At 50.4% G+C, this 21,717-nt stretch overlaps 3 protein-coding genes across 9 annotated transcripts in view; 1 reads left to right on the top strand and 2 right to left on the bottom strand.

The window, feature by feature from the left end:
- Positions 1–171: 171 nt before the first annotated feature.
- ACYP1 (acylphosphatase 1) lies at positions 172–9,090 on the bottom strand. 6 transcript variants are annotated; one of them, XM_090033709.1, is made up of 3 exons: positions 9,025–9,090; positions 812–898; positions 172–706 (listed from the first exon to the last, which is right to left on the bottom strand). In XM_090033709.1, the coding sequence occupies exons 1-3, from the start codon at positions 9,040–9,042 to the stop codon at positions 491–493; spliced, it is 321 nt and encodes a 106-aa protein (XP_089889835.1). In that variant the 5' UTR covers positions 9,043–9,090; the 3' UTR covers positions 172–490. The 6 variants fall into 6 exon arrangements, with proteins under 6 accessions (XP_089889835.1, XP_089889839.1, XP_089889837.1 ...); XM_090033713.1 differs by lacking the exon at positions 9,025–9,090 and adding an exon at positions 1,374–3,298; XM_090033711.1 differs by lacking the exon at positions 9,025–9,090 and adding an exon at positions 1,158–1,292.
- On the top strand, positions 1,229–7,676 carry ZC2HC1C (zinc finger C2HC-type containing 1C). The gene is made up of 3 exons (XM_090033706.1): positions 1,229–1,355; positions 3,300–4,584; positions 5,375–7,676. The coding sequence occupies exons 2-3, from the start codon at positions 3,319–3,321 to the stop codon at positions 5,639–5,641; spliced, it is 1,533 nt and encodes a 510-aa protein (XP_089889832.1). The 5' UTR covers positions 1,229–1,355; positions 3,300–3,318; the 3' UTR covers positions 5,642–7,676.
- A 3,081-nt stretch (positions 9,091–12,171) lies between the features above and the next one.
- The window catches only part of NEK9 (NIMA related kinase 9), a 34,348-nt gene continuing 24,802 nt past the window's right edge, over positions 12,172–21,717 (bottom strand). For both annotated transcript variants that reach the window (XM_090033715.1, XM_090033716.1), the window contains exons 14-22: positions 20,286–20,441; positions 19,758–19,866; positions 18,890–19,051; positions 18,301–18,471; positions 18,014–18,073; positions 16,910–17,100; positions 15,973–16,137; positions 15,086–15,298; positions 12,172–14,656 (exon numbers count right to left, since the gene is read on the bottom strand). In XM_090033715.1, coding sequence (XP_089889841.1) covers positions 14,537–14,656; positions 15,086–15,298; positions 15,973–16,137; positions 16,910–17,100; positions 18,014–18,073; positions 18,301–18,471; positions 18,890–19,051; positions 19,758–19,866; positions 20,286–20,441 — 1,347 coding nt within the window. In that variant the 3' untranslated portion in view covers positions 12,172–14,536. The remainder of the gene's footprint in view (positions 14,657–15,085; positions 15,299–15,972; positions 16,138–16,909; positions 17,101–18,013; positions 18,074–18,300; positions 18,472–18,889; positions 19,052–19,757; positions 19,867–20,285; positions 20,442–21,717) is intronic.

Raw genomic sequence — 21,717 nt, forward strand, 5'->3', positions numbered from 1 at the left:
GTAGCTGCATGGATTAATTTTAGAGCCCATTAAATGATCTAATTGGGTGATCATTCACTACGTGTTGCACCATCTGAAAAATAGCACCACAATGGAAACCCGGAGTCTTTGATTCTCCATTTCTGCTGTTCCAACGCATTCAGCACAGATTCAGGCAGCAAAGGCTGGGTGTCTGAGTGAGACCTTTATTGAGCACAGTCCGACTCTCCCATGTGCACACATGCAGGAAGTGTCAGGGTGCACCTAGCAGCATGACAAACCAATACCTTCAATACAGTAACAAGATACAACAAAATGCAAGTCCCAGGGGCTGGGTGTAGTCCTGCTGGTTTAACAACACAGCCAGACAAGGTCCTTTGGGGAAATGTGATATATAAATTTAATCGGTCTAATCCAAGGTATCACATTCCCCAAAGAACCCGGTCTCACTACCAGTCCCCGCAGGCGAGGGTGGCCCGGCTGACCCAGGCTGCGCTCCCGTCGCCGGCAGTTATTTCCGGATGAGGAAGTCCTCGTACTGCACCGTCGCCACCTTTTTCTCGTTGCGGAACTCGGCTCGGTCGATGCGGGACTTGGGGCTGCCGGTGTCCCGCAGCCACTGCTGCAGCTGCCGCACGGCGGCGGCTGGGCCCTGCACCTGCCCCTGCACCGTGCCGCGCTCCGTGTTCCGGACCCAGCCAACCAGCCCCAGCTGCCTCCCCTCAGCCTGCGCGGGGAAACGAGAGACAGGGACGCCCCACAGGGCCGTTAGAGCCGGCGCCGCGCATCGCCATCGCAGCCGCACCCAGGGCGGGGCGAGGTAAACCCACACCTGCGTATGCTTGCGGAAGAAGACGCCCTGCACCTTGCCGAAGACCTCGTAGTCCACAGAAATGAGGCTGTCCATGGCGGCACCGGCCTGGCACACAAACACCACACACAGCATCAGCAGCCAGCCCCAGCCGCTCCCCGCGAGCGCCATGGCGGGAACCCAGAGCGTGGACCCACCCCGCGCCCAATGGGAGCACCCCGCACCCCTGCCTCATGAATAATGGTGACTGGGCGGGCGCCTCGCCGCCCCGCCCCACTCACCTGCCTGCCGCCAATAGGACCCGCCCCAACCACCCCAACTGCTGCACAGTGCCCTCCCAGCCACCCACCGCGCGCCTAGCCTTTACCGGCGCGGGGTCATAGAGCCGAAGTTCGCCTGTGGGCAGAGCGGCTCCAAACCAGACAAGCTAAGCCGGCCAAGGCGCAGAGCGGAAATGAAAGCGAGCCGTGTCGGAAGTAGCGTTGACGCGCCTGGTTCCTAGGCAACTGTAGTAAACAGTCCGCGCGCCGTGCTCGGGGTTGCAGGGAGCGGGCCGCAGACCCAGGTGAGGACGTCTCCTCACCCCATGGAGGTCCCTGCCGGGGTGTCGGGGCCGCGCGGGCGGGTGCGGCAGGACCCAGCCTCCAGCCGCGGCATCACCTCCCCGGCCCACGGACTCAGCAGCTGGAACCGGCAGCGGAGCGGGGCAGTCCCGCCGCCGCCTGCCCCTCGTCCCAGGCAGGCCCCGAGGGAGCCAATCGGGTACTTCCTGCCTCCCGGCCCAGTGGAGCCAGCGGGTGTTGGCCTGCTCCCCGCCGTCACGTCACAATCCCTTGCCACCAATCAGCGGCTCAGCGACATTCAAGCGAGCCCGAGGCAGAAGGGCAGCGCGTGCGGCGGGTTGACACCTGCGGACGGGCCGCACGGAGGACTGGGGCCACCGCAGTGCCGCCCCCTCCCGCCTGGGGCACCGGGCTGCACTCGCACCGCTTGCAGCCGCGTGGCCCCAGGGCCCCCCCTGCGAAAGGAACAGAAGTCCCCACTGTTTCCCGCCGCAGTCTCACTCCGGGCCGCGCTCCTGCTTCCAGTGCCAAACATGCCCTCGGTGCCGGATGCCCTGAAGGGCGCAGGTGCCTGGTCCGGCAGCGCGGGGGGGATGGTGTGCCAGAAGCTGCCTTTCCTAGTTTTGTAGGATTTCTATATGCTGAGCCCAACTGCAGTTCCTGGTGGGACTCGTGGCCAGCAGATGCTGTGGAACCTGCCAGTGCAGCCAGCCTCAGGGGTTGGACAAATCCTTGGAAGAAAAGGGCCTCGGGAGCTACTGAAGCGAGGGGCACACCCAGAAAGAGGGAGCCTCTGAATCGGAACTGCCTGACCTTGAATGCTGGAGGTTGCTGGGCAGAGAGGAGCCGGGTCAGACCCAGTTCACTCCTCCTTTCAGCACCTGCCCTTTGCCCCCATGTGCCAGGTGACCAGGCAAGATAGACTGACCCAGGCAATGGCAAATCTTACGTTCTTACGTATGGGCCCAGCACTGCCATATGCTAAATATGAAATTACCATATTGGAAGCTCAAATTGTATTTTCTGAAAAACTATCATACACTGAAAAAAAAGTATGCAAATAAATCTTATTTGTATTGCTCACTGTAACTCTACAGTGAGTGAGAACTAGGTCAAAGTATTTCTTTAGTTTGAGGCAAGCAGTCATACAAAAATGCTAACAGTGAACCTGAAAGTCAGTTACGATTCCCTGAAAGTGACTTGGGTTTTATATATGCTGCATCATTTAACTGCCTTAAAAAACATCTTACACTTTGAACACTTTAGTATTATCTATTGTGCATCATCCAAGGGTTGAAATGATTGTACAAATACAATAATTACCCTACACCTGGCAGTGATGTATGGGTCTCCCTTGGGAGAATCTAAAGGACAACAACCTCCTGGGGGAGTAGAGTGAGGGGGAAGCTCTCAGGAGGGGCACTATGGCCCCTGCTAGGTTTCATATGTGATGCAATTAATTGATGAATCATGTAATAGCTGTAGACTGGCCACATGTGCAAAGTAATGACCTTACCATAAAAATGTCTATCTAGCTATAACAAGAGCCAACCAGCTATCAAGTCAGTGCTTGAAAAGGTTTAACAATTTTATAGCTGGTTTCTGTCCAGCTTAAATTTGAACGTGTGGCATGGCCCTATGAGATCTTATTAGGCAAGACTTCCCTGACATCTGAGTTAATTCCTGCTGCCTCTGTACTGGGATGAAACCCAGGCTTGGAGAGGAACAAGGAGCCCTTATCCCCAACTGTATTAGCAAGCAATTGAGCCAGAAGAGGAGCTCAGGGAGTGAATAGAGTCTCAGAGTATAGAGAAATGGAAAAAGGTCCATGGGTTCCTTCATTTCCTTTAGAACTGGTCAGTGCCCTGCCCCTAGGGTGTACATTTTCAGGAGAAGCACTAACTGGGAATCTGACCAGTCAATAATTACTCTATTTCTGCCCCCAGGCTCTACCACAGCCACTGAATGGCTCAGCTACAGCTGGCCTTGTATACACACGTGGATTCTGTGGTGGCGTCTCCTGGTCTTCCCTTGATAGGGCAGGAGAGGTATCACTCCAAGCCCCTTGGGCATCAGACCCAGCTTGAACACCTGAAGAACAACTTCCAGCAGCAATTCCTCCATGACAAAGAGGAGAGGCTGAAGGGTCTGTGCACCCACAAAGCCCAGAGCTATTCATGCTCTCTCTCTGCTGGGAGCAAACAACAGGACCCTGGGCAGGCCAGCTTCTACTCTGCAGGACCCCACAGCAGATACCCTACCAATCAGGCCAATACTCTGCCTTGCAAATGGATAGCCAGGCGAAGAGGAGTGGACCGGTCATACCCCCTGAAACCAGTCTTTTACCGCAAGGCTGGAAATGTTCCAGTGACAAGTGCTGGTCAGCTCAGAAGTCCCCAAGTCATGGAGGGGTCTCCCAGTAGGAGGTCTAGCTCAGGGAACAAAGGGAATTTTACAACAGCCAGGGCCCTGCCGGATACAGAAGCATCACCTTGGTCAGCAGACCCTAAGCATTCAGCCTCTCATTTGGACAGACCAGAGTTGGGTTACATTCAAAGGTTGGAGGCAGCTGGACAGAGCATGGAAGTGGAGATCCGCAGGAAAGAGGCCCTCCTCTGGGAGAAGCTAAAGAGAACAGAGGAGGAGCTCAGGAGGATCCAGAGGGAGAGGGAGCAGGTGGAGGTGGAGGAGAGAAAGGCAACAGGGGTGCCAACAGAGGCACGAAAGATGCCTGAAAGAAAGGAAAATGTTTGCAGACCCAGTGAGGGTTGCTATAACCAGGGGCAGTCTCCAGAGGGTGCCAGTCTTATGACTGGCATCAGTTTCCTTCCCTGGGAACTGGGCATGGAAAGACTCAAGAAAGAACGGCTGGTAGCCAGCAATAACAAAATTCGAGACCACATCCCTCTGGAGAGCTTGGCCTCCCGCCCAGAGCTGGTTTTGAACTATAGCCAGGCTCCATCTGCAGCAGCTCTCTCCCACCAAGACTTAAGCCATTACCAAGCAGCAGAGCCATTGTATGTGCAGGCCCCCACTGCTGCAGAGCAAGGGGAGCTTGGACAATGTGGTTTCTGTAGGCGCCAATTTCTCTGCTTTAGGCTGGAGAAGCACATGAACATCTGCAGCAAGAATCAGGGCTCCAAAAGGAAAGTTTTTGACTCAAGCAAGGCCAGAGCCAAGGGCACTGAACTGGAGCAATTTAGGCAATGGAAGGCCTCAGACATCCCACAGGTAACATGCACCCTTCTGTGGCTGCCTTTGCTCAGACTCCCCTTTCCTTCAGGTCTTGCAGTAAGGCACCTGGAATTAGACTTGTTTAATAATGTGTAGCATATCCCACCCCCTCAATTCAGGCTCCTTGACATCTAACCCTTTCTTGGGGAAATTGGCAATGAACCAGATCAAGGTTATAGCTCATGGCAGCAATACCTTGAAAGTGGGGTCTGTACTGTTCACACAAGGTACAGATATGAAACAGCCTGCTCACAGGGAAGCCTTCTTGCTCATTACTGAGTTTCTTGTGTGGTCCCTAGCACCTGGGCCTGAGGCACCGAAGCATGCCTCAGTCCTTCTCCCGTCACTGTGAATGTGCCAGAGCAGTCCCTGGGGAAGTATATCCTTGGGCAGTCTTGCAGACTCCCTAGCAGTGGGAAATTCTGTTTGTGATCTACTGAGTGCTCTGCTGTTTGCTTCTCTATGCCCATGTAACTGCCCCAGGTTCACAGCTGTGACAGTAGCACCAGCACCATCAAACTGCCCCTAAGCTCCAACCTGCTCCTTTTGTGAGACCCTTAAGCTGAAGGGAGCATGTAGAAGCAGCAGCTACCCCCAGCTCTTCTGTGGTGAAGTTTTGTGCGAGGATGTTGAATCTACTGGGGGAAAGGGAGTTCTGCACTGAGGTGGGCTTGGAGCGTGAGGGCTAGGGGGAATCTCCCAATAAGAGGGTGAGTAGAGGCTGGACTTGGAGCCAGCGCAGCTGTTGCTCCTTCCTTCTGCACTAACTGCACCTCCTACCTTGCAGGATGAGCCACCTCAGACAAACAACTGGAGACAGAAGCATGAGTATTTCATCCGGACCCTGCGCCAGGCCCGCCAGGTGCAGCAGGTGCTGTCCAGAGGGGGAAAGCTCTCGGACTTGCCCCCGCTGTCCCCAGTAGAGAACCCAGACTATGTCTCCTGCCCCCACTGCAGCCGCCGCTTTGCACCCAAAGTGGCTGAGAGACACATTCCCAAATGCAAGACTATCAAAAACAGACCCCCGCCCCCACCCCAAAGGAGACGTTGCTAAATGGGATCTGGCCTCACCAGGGTCTGCCCTGGCTGCTCTAACAGCCTCATTTTGTGCTGTCACCCTTCCCCAAGCTGGCTGCTGTGGTATAAGATAGTCCCATGTACAAGGAGCCATGGACAGCGTATTAAAGTTTGTGTACTTTTAGCTGCGGCCAGCAGTTTCCTAAGCATGTAAGTGGGTCAGAGCAGCTTCCATCTCCACCCCTGCTTCTGGCTGGTTCCAGAGTCCTCCCTGTGTGACTGTACAAAGAGTCCAAGAGCACAATGTCTCATAGGGAAAAGAACATGCTGCTATAGGCTGGCAGCAGGAGGGAAAACCAACTATGATCAGCAAATTGGTCCTCAGCATTCTGTTTAACACCCACCTGAGGGCTCGCTCTTTCTGTTGGAAAACAGCAGGTCACACACAGAGGCTACTAAGCTCCCTCATAATCCACGTCAGGCCTGCCACAGAGGATGTCCCAGGTCTGAGGAGGGCCAACTGAAATTCACAGATTCATAGATGTTAGGGTCGGAAGGGACCTCAATAGATTATCGAGTCCGACCCCCTGCATAGGCAGGAAAGTGTGCTGGGTTCAGATGACCCCAGCCAGATGCCCATCTAACCTCCTCTTGAAGACCCTCAGGGTAGGAGAGAGCACCACCTCCCTTGGGAGCCCATTCCAGATTTTGGCCATTCTAACTGTGAAGAAGTTCTTCCTTGTGTCCAGTTTAAATCTGCTCTCTGTTAGCTTATGGCCATTATTTCTTGTGACCCCCAGGGGCGCCTTGGTGAGTAGAGCCTCACCAATTCCCTTCTGCGCCCCCATGATGAATTTATAAGCAGCCACAGCCTTCTCTTGCGGAGGCTGAAGAGATCCAGGTGCCCTAGTCTCTCCTTGTGGGGCTTGGCCTGCAAGCCCTTAGCCATATGAGTGGCCCTTCTCTGGACCCTCTCCAGGTTATCCACATCTCTCTTAAACTGTGGTGCCCAAAACTGGACACAATATTCCAACTGTAGTTTGACCAGTGCCCAATAGAGGGGAAGTATCACCTCCTTGGTTTTGTTTGCCATGCTCTGCTGATGCATGATAAAGTGCAGTTAGCTTTGCTGATGACTTTGTCACACTGATAACTCATGTTCATCTTGGAGTCCACTAGGACTCCGAGATCCCTTTCCGCTTCCATGCTGCCGAGCAGGTAATTTCCTAAGCAGTAGGTGTGCTGGACATTTTTCCTCCCTAGGTGCAGCACTTTGCATTTCTCATTAAATTGCATTCTATAGTTTTCTGCCCATTTGTCCAACCTGTCCAGGTCTGCCTGTAGTTGTTCCCTGCCCTCCAGTGTGTCCACTTCTCCTCACTGTTTTGTATCACCCGCAAATTTGGACAGAGTACACTTCACTTCCTTGTTTAAGTCACTGATGAATATGTTGAAGAGTATCGGTCCAAAGACTGAGCTCTGCAGGACCCCACTGCCCATGTCCTTCCAGGTCGATACTGACCTGTCCACCACCACTCTCTGGGTACGACCCTCTAGCCAACTTTCCACCCACTGGACTGTGTAATCATCCAAGTCAGCCTCTTAACTTGTTCACCAGCATGGGGTGGGATACCGTATCAAAGGCCTTCCTGAAGTCTAAGTAAACAATATATGCCTGCATCCAGGTGTTTTGTAATATCATAAAAAGAGACTATATTAGTCAGGCATGATCTACCTGGTATGAACCTGTGGTGGTTTCCCCTCAGCATAATTTTTCCTGCTGGGCTTTCACATATATGAGCCTTAATAATCTGTTCAAAGACTTTACCAAGGATGGAGGTGAGACTTACTGGCCTGTAGTTGCCTGGATCCTCCTTCCTCCCCTTCTTGAAAATAGGGACCACACTGGCCCTTTTCCAGTCCTCTGGGACCTGGCCCATGCATCATGAGTGCTCAAATATTCTTGCCAGTGGCTGTGCAATGACATCAGCCAGCACCTTCAGTACCCTCAGATGGAGCTCATCCAGGCCTGCTGACTTAAACGCATCCAGTGCAGAGTCGCTTGGAAGGACTATCTCAGGGTCAGTGCTTGGTGGTCTGGCGCCCTGCTGTTGTCTCTCTACCATCCCATTGTGAGACTTGTCTTGCCCCTTGTTTAGGAACACTGGGGTAAAGAACTCATTGAGTTCAGCCTTGTCCCCCCTGCCTGTCACCAGTTGCTTTTGCCTATTCAGTAGTGGTCCTATACCACCCTGGGCCTTCCTTTTACTCCCTATAGATCTGAAAAACAATTTTTTGTTATCCTTAACTTGGGTTGCCATCCTCAGCTCCATGGTAACTTTTGGCCTTTCTAACTGCCTCCCTACAACTATGTGCTGAGGCGGCATACTCCTCTTCAGCAATTTCTCCCTGTTTCCACTGCTTATATGCCCCCCTTTTTGCCCTTAGGCCGCTTTGGATTTCTCTGGTTAGCCAAGGAAGCCTCTTGGCCCCTTTCCCCCTGCATCAGGATCGTCTCCCTCTGTGCCCAAAGGATCGCTTCCTTAAGGCACAGCTGCCCTTCCTGGGGTCCCATCTCACCAAATCTCTTACCCTGCAGTCTGTTATTGACTAAATGCCTGAGCTCACTGAAGTCAGCCTTTCTGAAGTCTAGCACTTCCACCCTACTAGTTACCTTTTCCACTCTACGCCTTACAGTGAATTCTGTTATTTGGTGATCACTGTCACCCAGGTGACCACTGATCTGTAGGTCCCCAACCATGTCATCCCCCGTTGCCAGTACCAGGTCCAGTAAGGCATTCCCCCACTAGTGGGACCATGTACCTCCTGCATCAGGTGGAGGTCCTGCACACAGGATAGGAACTTGTGTGAATGGTGGGAATTTGCTGTCTGCATCTCCCAGCAGATGTCAGGGTAGTTTAGGTCCCCCATGACTACTGCTTCCCTTGTCTTTATGGTCTCTGAGAGCTGTCTCAGGAGTTCCAAATCTAGTTCTTCGCCTTGGTGTGGGGGTCTGTAGCAGACCCCTACCACCAAATCCCTTTCCCCTTGGCCTCCATATATCCTAACTCACAATCCTTCTACTTTCTCCTCCTCCAATTCCATTTTGATAAGGGTAGATGTATAACGCTCCTTGACATAGAGCGCAACCCGTCCCCCTCTCCTCCCTACACTATCCTTTCTGTACAGCTTATAGCCCTCAATGTATACTGCCCAGTCATGGGTAGAGTCCTACCAGGTTTCTGTTAACTCCACTAAGTCATAAGTGTTTTCTGCAAGCAGGAGTGCTAGTTCATCCTGCTTGTTCCCCATGCTCCTAGCATTAGTGTATAAGCACTCGAGCCCTGTGACTGGCACCTTTGTTGTCCTCCAGCTCTGATGCCCAATGGGCCCCTTATTGCTTACCTGCTCATTGCTTACCCATGCTGTACTGGACATCCCATGGATTGCAGGTTCCTGATGTTCTTCTTCTGCCTCCCCGCCCCCCATCTGAGCTAGTTTAAAGCCCAACGTAGGAGATCAGCCAACCTGTTGGAAAAAAGACTTTTTACCTTTTGCTGAAAGGTGAAGTCCATTGCGTCCCAGGAAGTCCCTTGCCAGGAAGTGTGGGTTGTGGTCCAGGAAGCCAAATCCTGCACAATGGCACCAACTCCTGAGCTGCAGGTTGACTTCTCTGATGCAAGCATAGTGATGCCTACTGCAACCTCTGACCAGGATGGATGAGAAGACCACCTGCGCCCGTCTCCCTAAGCCTGGCCCCCAGAGCCCTGTAGTCACCCATGACACGGTGTTAGCATCATACTTGTGCTGAGGAAAGTAACTGCCAGCAGTTCTCTTGAAGGTACCTATTGCCCTATCCACCTATAGATACTGGCACCTGGCTACGGGATAAGGGCTGGGGGTGAGCACAGGTCCCCATTTCCACCTTGGATGGTAATACAATACCAGTAATACAGTTGGTTGGCAAAGCTAGGGAAGGTAGTTTCCTCTCAGAGGGCAATAAGCAGCCAAGTTTACACTGTTGATTTAGAAAATAATGTAAATAAATTCCATGCCAGCTCATACAGACCCATCTCTCTCCCCCAGCTACCTAGTCCCATTCACTTTCAGGACCAAAAGTAGAGCAGGCAGACTCATCTCATGCTCCTGCCTTATGCCAAACAAAGGTTTCAGATCATTTGTGCTGGAATTCTAGAAAATCCTGGGCCTCTTTCTTGGGCTGAGGATCGGTAATGTTGTTTTTAAAAAACAGACCTCAGGTTGACATGGTTTACCTGACTGCATCCGTACCAGAGTAGGGTGGGAGGGGAAACCCCTTCACTGCTGCTCTGGCAACAGTTGCTTAGAGCAGAAAGGAGGCAGGGGAGCCAAGCACCAGTAGGCACATACTGATGTTTGGAGGAGAGTTTTTCAGCCAACATGCACATGGTTGAGCATCCCCTGGGACTGATAAGATTCCCAGAGCTGGGCCAGAGCCTTCAGGTGATCGAGGACCAATATTAAATAATTTATCACATAGTCCAGGGTTGTCCAACCTATGCCCCATAAACTTTATCTAATCTTCAAGGGTTAACATGCCATCTACAAGTTCCTGCCTGGCTCCCATTCCCCCATGGTTTGTGCTGCTGCAGCCACCAGGAATCTCTGGGCTCCCCCTCCTTCCTCTGGTTTCCACTTCCTGCCTCCACTCCTTGGAATGAGCTGCCCATGTGGCAGGGAGCGACTCTCAGGTCTGGAGCCCATGTGGTGGTTGGCTTCCAGCTGCTCAGAAGTTGAGGCCTTATGAGGAGAGGCTGAGAGGCATGGGACTCTTCAGCCTGGAGAAGCGAAGGCTCAGGGGTGACTTAGTGGCAGCCGATAAGTATGTAAGGGGTGTGCATCAGGAACTGGGAGAAGGTCTATTCACCAGGGCACCTCAAGGGAAGACAAAACTGCTGGAAGACTGTTTTAGACTGGACATAAGGAAAAACTTCTTTATCATCTGAGTCTCCAATCTGGAATAGACTCCCCCCAGAAGTGGTGCAAGCACCTACTCTGGATACCTTTAAGAAACACTTGGATGCTTATCTAGCTGGGTCAATCTGACCCCAGCTGACTTCCTGCCCCTTGGGCAGGGGGCTGAACCTGATGATTTCACAGGGTCCCTTCCAGCCCTAATGTCTATGAAATCTATTAAGTTAGGGAACCCTGAGATACTTAAAACTCACACACTTTCAAGGTTCTTCCCCATCTCCATATATGCCTGGAGAGCAGCCAGGCAAGGCAATATCTTCCCTCTGCCCCTGCATTCTTGTGCAAGAACCAGAGTCAGTGCTAATGGAGGGCACACAATCCGAGCATGGACCGGAAGAACAAGGAAGACATGGTAGGAAAATTAAACCCCAGCAAATTTTCCAGCTCAGTGCAGCCTGGAGAAGGTAAACGTGGGCCAGATTAAACCGGATTAATCAAGAGCTGGATACAAGAAATCACTCTCGCCTCTGACAGGTAGAAGTCTCCCAAGAGAAGCAGAAAATCTGCCCTGAACAAAAGTAGGCAAAGTCCCACACCCTTGGGCCATCACAGGAGCAGCCCAAGGCCCCTGTGAATTTTTTAATTAAGTTAATTTACCTTGTACCCTGTTCTCTCTCAATGTACCAAAGGTGTTTTTACTGATGACCCCTAATTGCAACCAAGTCAGAGGGAGGAAACTGGTGGCTATGGCAAGAGTGTAGGGATAATGGGGCTTCCACGCTGGGATCATGGGATAAATATCTAATAAAAGCTTCCGCTCGCATAATGATCAGGCCAAAAAGTCAAAAGGGACATTTAAATTGCAGGCTGTTGGTCTGCTGGGTGAACCCCACTGGAGTTGATGGAATTACAGCAGTAGTAATTGGCTTGTCACCTTTATCCTATTGATGAGTTCTTGGTTCAGGTTGTTTAGAAACACTAGTTCAGGACTACATTAGTCACACAAGTGACCGCAGTGTACATATTCCCCAGTCAGCTAGTCTGAAGCCAACTCGAATCACTAGGAAGGTTAGAGCAGACACCTCTCAGGCAGACATCACTGTTTGTCACTCTCATAAGCAAGAAACTAAAAGAGAAAAACAAAAAAACCCAAACACATGCTGTCCTGCGCCTGGGGGATTCCAGAGACATCTGATTAAACCCAGAAAGGGAATCAACTGGTAACAGTGTTAGAGCTGTTGAGCAGGTGCCCATGAGACCAGGCTGTCTCCACAGGCTTGAACACTACTGCAGGCTCTTCTAAGTAACAGTTCTTGTCCTTTTTGAGCCCAGTGCTTCCTACTATATATTCCCCATATTGTACAAACATCTTCATCAGAAAATGAGAATCAAGAAACAACTCCAGTGAACAGCCTCTTTTAATGAAGTTCTGCAAACCCACCCCAAACATGAGTATCTGCCATCTTGTCGTCTTCCTCCTCTCAACAGGGACAGTTTGAAAGACCACCTGGAGAGGAACCTGCATCTAACTGATGCTTTAATACATTCCCTTCCTTTCCCTCCACCCCTGTCCCCTCCCCTCCAACTTTCTGGCAGAGTCAGGACACAGAAAAATGAGTTTAAACATTTATTTAAACAGAAACTCCAAACCACTCCACCCTTTAACCTTTCAAAGACAATGACAACCCAGTTCTTCAGCCAGAGTGTCAGAGCAGGTGTATTCCACTACAATAACTCAATAGCAATACTAGCAGGAGACTGACAAATGGAGCTAGCACTGCAAGAAGGGGAGGAAAACAGTTTTGAAACTGTTCAAAGGCACTTCTGCCCACTTGCCCTTCACTTCCCTGCCCCAGACGTGGTGCTGGGTTAAAACTTGTTTTGGTTGCATAGCTGGCTGGTGAAATCTGTGGTCTGTAACAGGCACAGCTTGGCTAGCATGAATCTTCTAAGGCACATGTGACATCATGGAGCACAGGCCACCCCCTGCTGGGGACCAAACCCTCCATTAGATCCAAGGGAAATCCAGTCTGTGCTCCTTGTTTCCCAGCTGCAGAGCACTGAGAAATGAGGATAGCAGTGTGCTGCAGGGCAGCAATTCCCATCAGCTCAGTGCTTGCTAATCAGACATGGCTCAGCCTCAGCTCTTCACTCCTCCTCAAAACCACTGCTGCAGCATAGTATGTTCCTTCCTCTCCCAACATCAGCAACATCAGAATCCTGGCTCCAATGCACAGGGAGAAGGGAGGGCAGTCACATGAGCAACTAAGCAACACAGTGACCCTAGAAGTCCTGGCATGTGGGACTTCCTCAGGCCACCTCTCTCCTACCCTCCCTACAGCAATCAGGATTGAAAAGTTGGTACATAACTTCCCAGGATACTGCATGGTAAAGGCTGATTCAGCTTTGAGATGGGTTAGGCCCCAGAGAAGGCCCAAAGAAGCAGAATGCTTTGGCATCCATCCCTGGATAGAGAGTAACCATCAGGAAAACTTTAGCACCCAAGAACAAGATTACAGAAAAGGAAGAGGCTAAGGGAGGTGGTAGAATAGCCCTTGCTAAAAGATTCAAGGCAATACTAGCCACCCCAGTGACCAGGATGGTTTGGGAGATAATGGAAGCACAGCCTTCCCCCACCAATGACAGGAGAGACCTGTGCTCCCTGGATGCCCTATCCTAAGGCAGGGGAAAGGAGTAGGTACCCCATCGAGGCCCCTCCCACCACAAAGGCTCACTCCAAAGCAATTTGCTAAACAATCTGGGAAAGGGAAACCCCAGAGTGGCAGACCACTGCCTCTTCTTAACTCCACATCCCCATGGAGAACAAAACCAGGGCTGCTAGAGAAGGGGCACACTCAGAACCAAGACCACAGGGAATGCTCTTGTCTGTATAAACAGCATTCAAGACCCATTCTGAGGGGAAACTTGCGCCCAGCTTCACTGAAACACTGGAAAAAAAAGAAATACTGACTATTTCCACCACAGCACAGAGACTGGCTATGGTGGTGGCTGAGCAGAGCAGAGCAGAGACTAAGCAGGGGCAGCTACAGGCTTGTTCTGAGAAACTTGCCAGTAAAAGGAGCTCTGGCACCCCAAACAAGCTCAACAGATGAAGCAATGAATACATGCCTCAGTCTGAGATATAGATAACTCTGTATGGGGTTATGAAGCAGCTAGTAAGAAATGGAGAACCAGAAACTCCATCTCAGACTGTTCCCTCTGCTACAGCTGGAAATAACACCTGCTTCAATTCTCTGCCTGGAGGGGGAAGCACTGGTGAGTGCTAGGCTCTTAGCACAAAGCCTTTGACCCCATCTGTATAGGTCAGGACACAGCTGCATGGCCAGAAGCTTCAACTCAAGCTAGGGACATGCTATCTGCCACCATCTCCCGCTGAGGAGATCTCCACTAGATCCAGAGTGAGATGCATCCAGTGCTCCCTCTGCCCCTCAGCAGAGATGAGCTGCCCCCACAGGCTGGGGCTCTGCCCCAGGTCAAAGTGGCTGGGGGTCTTGGAGTTCCTCACTCCTCTAAAGCCACGGAGATTAGCATTGGCATTCAGTACACAGTGGCTCTCCTTCTCTCATCTAGAGGTACAGTGATAAATGCTGGGGTCCCAAAGGCAACTCCCAGGAAGCAGTGAAACAATGAAAGGGCAACAAGCTGCTATTGGAGCCATTGCCATGATGGGGCCATCTTGCCTCACGGGTAGGACTGACAGATGAGGTACAGAAAGGAGCTGCTGCCGCCGCCTTGGATCACTGAGCTGGCTGTGGCCTGGAGCTCAGGGCCCTGCCCCTCTGAAAACTCACTCCTAGTTCATATCTAAAGGAGGTGCCTCCCCTCCGAACATACATGGGTGCTGCTCTGGAGCCTCTGGCCTCACTCCTTATCTGCGAGTGACCTGAAGCCAGGAAAGCTGCTCTCTGCATTCAGTTAGTGTGCTGTGAAGTTGGATGGACCCAGTGGGCTTGGGAGACTAGAGGCTGGAGCGGCACGAGTCCGTTCCCAGAAGACACCAGGAATCTGAATCTAAGTCGGGTTTCGGATCCACTTCCATCTCTTCCTTGGCTGTCTGTGTTCCTTTGGAATGAGCCTCCTGATGTCCAGACAAAACTCGTCAGTAACCCCCACCACAGTTCAGCTACTGGGCACACAAGACACAAATACTCTAACTACAACAGTCCCAAGCTGGGCATGCTGCCAGGAACTACCCACTCCTCCTCACCCACAGAAATCAGGTGCCCCAGAGACTCAACAGCCTGGCTTTATTACAGCTAGATTATTGGCAGAGTAGTTGCATGTCAGCTGAGACTGACAGGTACAAGATATCTTAACCCCACAACCTTTGGCTCTGCCGGACATCCTGATGACTTCAGACTGGTTTCAGAGCTCCTTCCCCTTCCCAACCTCCAGAGCCTAAATAGATCTTGTATCAGAGCTCTGTCCCCTCCTACCTACCAAGAACCACAAGGGCCCTCAGCCTGAAGCAGCAGTCTGACTGCCTGAGCCTAAGGAGTGTTCTCACCTGCTGCATTCCCTCTGTCCCCTTGCAGAACAGCTGGAGCTGGGCACTAAGACGAACAGTTTCCTGCTGCAACTTCTGCTGCTCTGTCAGACACTGCAACACCAAGCTCTGCAGCCGCTTCACCTCAGCCTGCAGCGTGCTGCACATGCAACCCGCAACTGAAGTTGCTGCCTTCACTCTGTCACAGGGCAGGCCTGGTTCAGCGTGGGTGGGCTACAGAAACAGAGAAAGGAGATGAGCCTGCATCTGCCTGAAGTGTATGAAACTTTAGTCCAATGCCTGCCTGTGCCACAATGAGGGACTGAAGATGGCACCACAGCTGAGGCCAGGATCCTAAAGCCTCAGGCAGCAAGCCAGCAGACTTACCCTACTCATTGCCAACTCCCAATCTCAGCCTGGAACATGACCTTTTTTACTTTCCCTCTTCTCAGCTGCTGGCCTCACCTCCCAACCATTTGAAGTCTGTGTTTGCCCAACCCCATTTCCCAGAAGCAGAAACTGTCATTAGCAGTGTGTTAGGGACAGGTTCTCCTGGAGGAACTCCTGTAGAACTCACTACCCTCCTCACTCTTCCCTCTCCAGCTCACATGTTCCTGCTTACCTGGTCTCTCCTCCATGGATGTCTGGACGGTCTATGTCCCCACAATGGATTTCATTTCCAGTCCAACTGCCTACATTCCCTTCTCTCCTTCACTAGTGTTTGCAGGTCCCTCCAAATTTAGCACCATCTGAATTTCAACCACCTGTTACCTCTTTTATCCAATCATTACCTAGCCTAACCACAGCTCTTTCTTCACCTTCCCTCTAAACTCTTAAGGTTGCCACTGATGGCCCCTTGGTTCACTGTCACTCATTAAGGGAGGCATGGTCTAGAGGTGGATGTTTACCCAGCCCTCTGTCTTGGGCTTGCTGAGTTCGGTAGACACATCGGAGGCCACTTTGAGTCCCTGCAGTTCCTGGTAGGGGAACGTCTCCTTTTCTGGCTCTGAAGAAGCTGTGCTCAGAGGAAAGGGGCTGTCGGGCATAGGGATGAACTCAGCATTTTCCAGCTCCTGGACACAGAGGAAAAAACAGGGTAGTGTCAGGTCTATCTCACTTCCCTCAGCAACCTGTACCTTTCAGCTAGCACACCGGCACCCTCTCGTGGTGGAAAAAGACTATGGCTTAAGTTCTCAACCAGGGTGCCCTGTATGACTGTCATGCAACATTAGCACTGGTAGGTGTGCAAACATCTACATATGATTCACAAGATAAATCTACATATTTCAGACAGGAACCCATAGTGTCAAAATCATTCTGACTTGCTGTGTCTGAATTCTTTGCAACAGAAGACTGGCTGTATTATTTTTCCACGGTCAAAAAGTGAGTGAAAGCTAAGGAACCCAGCATTTTCTGAGGCATTCCTGAGTCTAAAAAGGTTGAAAACAACTGACTTAAGGGTTCCTCACACAGCACATCCTATTGTTTGAAGTAACCCTATGGGAAGGCCCTCTGAACTGGACAGAAGCTTGGAACTGTGGTAGGCTCCCAGACATGTCATCCTTTGGGGTGAATCCCTCAGCACGTTGTGTGGGGTAGCTGGCTGGCAGATCCCACCTGCAAGAGCATTTCAGCCACCACCTCAGAACACAGAGGGCAGAGAAAGTTAGTCTGGTGATGAGGGTGTTTCCTGTGCTATATGGTACAACAGAACAGAGGCTGTGGAGACTTCCGAGGCTAGCCTCTCTGACCTGGACCCTTTGGAGAAGGAGCGGCAGCTTGTTCTTCTTTCAAACTTTGACCTCAAACCCTAGGATTTTAAAGAACTCTGTGAGCCAGTTTTACCTTGCGTAGCCAGCCAGGGCAAGAGCTGCTGCCAGCACTGCTCCCTCCCATAGCCTCGGTGGCACTGATCCAGCCTCCCATTCCACGATCTGCTTCCATGGTTCCTCGGAAGCCTCCGCTTGGATCAGGTGTCTCAGATTCCCGTTCATTCTCCTCCTCCTCTCCTCCACCTGTTGTGCAGCTCTGAGCCACTAGCAGACAAGAAAAAAGCAACCACTGCACACAATTCACTTTCCCTTCCAGATCAGGGAGCATAGCTGCTGCCGGACTCCTGTTCCTCAGGAGTTTCAGCTACACTAGTTTCAGTCCTCATAGTTCCATGGATTTTATCCGGGCTAGAACCTGCTTTGGCTTGCAAGAAGAGTTCTGCTGGCAGCTACACAAGCAGCATGCATCACACTGGGGTACATCATGAAATACATCATGGTGTTTCTAAGAGGTGCTTCCATGCTGTGGAGAGAACCATCAGCAGGGTCTACCTAAATCACAGGGGGTGGGTCAGGGACTTATCAGTTTTCATGGGTTGATCATGTCATAAATTTTTCTTTTCATAGTGGCCCCATCCCTCAACGCTGATTGGCAGAGGGGCCTGGGGGGCAGGCTGCTACCTTGATTGACGATTGCCCTTCCTGCATCTCTAGTATTAATTAGTAGAGAGGCCCCAGTGGAGGAGAAAGGACAGGGGGAAGTAGCCATCTTTTCTGCTGCTCCTTGTGCCACCCCGGCAGCTGGTACCTTCCCCTCCCATCAGTGAGGACTGCTAGCTAGGCTCCCACAGGGGAGCCAGCGTTTTACCTTTATTAAGTTGTTGGGTTTTTTTTGTTGATTTCATGGACAAGCCTGGATCTTGCAGAAACCATGAAATCCATGAATTAAGAAGGTCCCGAACTATCAGCCAATTCCTCACACTAAAAGGGACAAACCAGCCCCCTCCCCATGCAGAGAGAAAGCAGTGAGGGTGGGATGGGAAATGACTGCATAGTGAAATCCCTTTGACAGGGCCACTGCCCAAGCCTACAACTTTCCAAAATGGTCTCAGATTGCTGCTACCCAGCAACTCCAGCGTTCAAACAACCTATGCAACTTTCAGGGATGGCTACTCACCAGTACCGATGGACAAACCACTGCTGTTGGATCGGATAGTTTTAGAATTCAACACCTTTTCTGTGGAGAGAAAGAACAGCCCCTTAGTTTAGGGGTCTAGAGAAACTGTAGACGTTGGTACAAACCAAAATAGGGTTCCAACACCAGGACTGACATGGGCTCACTGAAAAGTTCCTCAAAAACAATCCTGACATCTCCATTGTAGCCCATGTTAGGGAAACCCTACTGAACCACCGCCTCGGAACACTGCCTACCGTGTTAAGAAATATCCTATAAATCACACTCACCAACTATGATGATGGTGTGCCAGCCCCGGCAGGACAGGTCTGGGACATGATGCAGGGATCCAAAGATGGGTCGAGGCCACGAGGTACAAATATCTGAGCCATGAGGTCTCTCCGCTGGTGTCATTGCCAGACGCCCATTTCCACCATTACCCCAGGCAAAGATATGGTTATCTGTGGAAAAAGGAATGCAATAATCAGCCTGACCTCAGATACCTCATTTCCCCACAGGGGGGCCCTTATATACCAAGCTCATTACAGAGACTCCCACCTCTTCTCCCATAATTACTGTCTCAAAGCGGGCATAGCAAATAGCTTACCTGCCTAAGCTTGCCAATGGAAAGCTAAATGTGTGTAGTCAAGTCTACCAGGTGAATCTCCAGTGGTACTTGGTGGCTCTAAAGACAGCAGCAGTGAAAACTTTGTACTACTCTGCTCCAGTGACACTAAATCTGGAGGACTGCCCTTTCCTGTCTTCAGTGCTGTTCCAAGTGGCAAATGATAAACCAACCACTCTCAACACTAAATATGCTGCAAGTCTCTTGACTAACCAGCAGACACTTCTACTGGACCCTCAGAAATGCTCACTCACCATCAGTAGCAGCTATGGTGAACTCGTCTCCACAGGAAACTCGGATCACCTGCTTACCCCCAAGGGGGCCTCCCAGCAAGTTAATTCCCAGATGCTTTTTGTAGTCACCGACACCAAGCTGTCCACACTTGTTGGAGCCAAAGGTCAGAAGACGGCCCCGTTCTGAGAGAAGGAACAAAGACATACTGGCAGTGAGAACCCAAAACAAGAAAGCAGCCATGTATGCACAGAACTGGCAACATCCACCTATAGCCAACATATGCTAGAGGGTGCCATTAGCCAATGTAGATTGCTTCAATCCTGGAAACTCCCCCTGCCCAATTCGTTCTCTTTGCTCCCTACTTTTGACCAGGTGCTGTGGTTCCTCCCTGTCCTTTGGGTAACATACTCTAGCAGGACAAAACCAAGGTGCCTGATTATGTTATAAAGCTAAACCTTGGCTTGCCAAGGTATTATCCTACCCCATACACAGCCAAGCTCTCTTCCATTTAGGATGACTGAACTAACCTCTGATTATCACTGCTCCAGGAAATACATACCTGTTCCAGCATGAACTTCTTCTACCAGTCGTAAGGGGGACAGACCCAACCTAGGACCCTCAGTACTGAGGGGCCAGTACTCATCTCAGTCACTACCTGAGCTTCAGGTATCACTAATGCATTCAGTGTAGCTGGACTAAAAAGGTACACAGCCAATTTACAGGGCTAGTTCAATTGCCATCTCACTAATTTTGATCACAGAACATAGACTAGCGTTATGTGCACAGACAGCCCAGTCTGTGCATATAAACACAACTCTAATGGGCTCCTCTGAGTGTGGGGAAGTGGAGGTCTTCTTCAGCTGCCCATGCACTGTGAGTGGGGCTCACCATCTATGGAGGCTGTATGCGTTTTTCCTGGGGCAATGGTGCGGATCTTGTAGAAGGAGAGCTGCTTAGCCAAGGTAAGGGAAGTGGTGTAGGGCACTTCATGGTAAGTCTGAAGAAAGAGACCAGACAATCAGCTAGGCCCAGAGTCAAGCACCAGGGACACACTCACAAGACAAGGTCTGTCCACAAAGGTGAGGGTAGACCACAACATTCTCCATTCCCCCTGCCACCCCTTACAAAATACTGGAAAACACAACCAGGCAGAAATTTCCTTTTTATCATATAAACTGCCCAAATGTAGGTAACACGCTGCTTTACCACCACAGTAATAAGACAAAAGACATTAGCAGCACTGAGGCTGCAAAATGATTTCCTCTTACCATACTACTTGATACCTGGAGTTGTGAGCTGGAACCTTATGGATGGGTACATTCATGGCAATGGATTGCTTGCTATAATTGGGGAATCCATGCTACCTCATCTACAGAACAACCCAGGAAAAGGTACATGGGTATCAGAGGCACTTACATCATGGTTGATGATCCCTGATGTGCACTGATTCAGGCCGAGCTTGTTGAACTCATTGAGTCCACATGCCAAGACCTTGCCTGTCTGGGTGAGCAGGAAGGTCCCATCACAGCCACAGTGGACTGAAACGATGTTCAACGTCTTTGGAACATCCACCTAAATGAAAGCAGACCCCAGAGGAATCAAATCCTGATGCCTGTAGAGCCAAAGCCAGTGACTAAACCCCATACCTAAACCACAGGAAATACAGACTGTATTACAGCACCAGTGAATTTGGTCTAGGTGATGCCCTTGACAGCCACTACAGATGCTTTGGATAAAGGTACAAGTAACTTCACCATAGAAGGAACTGCACACAAAGGAAGTTGCCTCCTCCTGTCAAAGTCTGGCTTATGACCTGAAGCCCATGCTTCTAAACATCTGATCTTCGTTGCATCCTATCCAGCCTTCCTAAAACCTTCTAACAGAAATCATGGTTATTTTATCAGGAAGTGATTTAGATACCCTCAAAGTTTAAGACCAACTCCCAAAGCGCACACAGTTCTAATTCTTTTGGTATCTTCTTTTCTATTTAATGTAATTCTTTGATACTTTATTGAATTTGGACTGGTGGAAGCCACATGGGAGAGGGGAGAACAAGATTCTATGTAGTATCTTTTTGGTAAAAGTAAGGCCCAAGACCTTTTTCTAAGTGAGGAATTAATCACAGAACACTTGAGCTGTGCTCAGACCATATGCTGGTTCCTTGTTAGAACCACCAGAAGGTCCTCAGACTTCTGTAGTATTCACTCACTACATCACTTTGTGTCATCTAACAATTATCATGTCTCTCCATCCCTATAGTCATGATCATTAAACATATCAAGCAACATCAGTCACAGCACAGAATAATAGCACTATTTATTAATAGCTTTACTTACTAATATGTCTAAAGGGAAAATTAATAAGTTTGTCCTTTCCTTGTTTTCTGTCTCTCATCAGGTTTCTAATCCATGACAGATCTTCACCTCGTCTCAGGAGGGCTTAATTTCAGTTAACCTTTGACCAATTATATCAATCTGATCTTTTTTCCCCCCTTATTTTTACTGAATTAACCAAAGAATTCTAGATTAGAGAGATGCAATTTTCCTCTAGAGATCTGGGGCATGGAGTTTACCAGTGATCAATAGTTCCTGCAGTTGCTGCTCTCTTATAGAACATTCTTCAGAATCAGCGTTTGCCATCTCTGTAACAAGGTTAGAGCAATGGAGCTAGAAGTTGTGATGCAAAGAAGCACCCCTTTCTAGACTTTGTGGAAATAATACATCCTCTCTCAGGAAAAAATGAGAGGTGCCATGACTCCTGGAATCAAAGATTAGTAAAGCAAATAAGGGAATAGGGAATTCTCCTAATTCTGGGATGCCTCAAGGGAATGAGAGCCTTTGGCAGCAAA

Source organism: Crocodylus siamensis, chromosome 2 (assembly GCF_052110815.1).
Source record: "Crocodylus siamensis isolate JL-2025a chromosome 2, ASM5211081v1, whole genome shotgun sequence".
Classification (NCBI taxonomy): domain Eukaryota; kingdom Metazoa; phylum Chordata; order Crocodylia; family Crocodylidae; genus Crocodylus; species Crocodylus siamensis.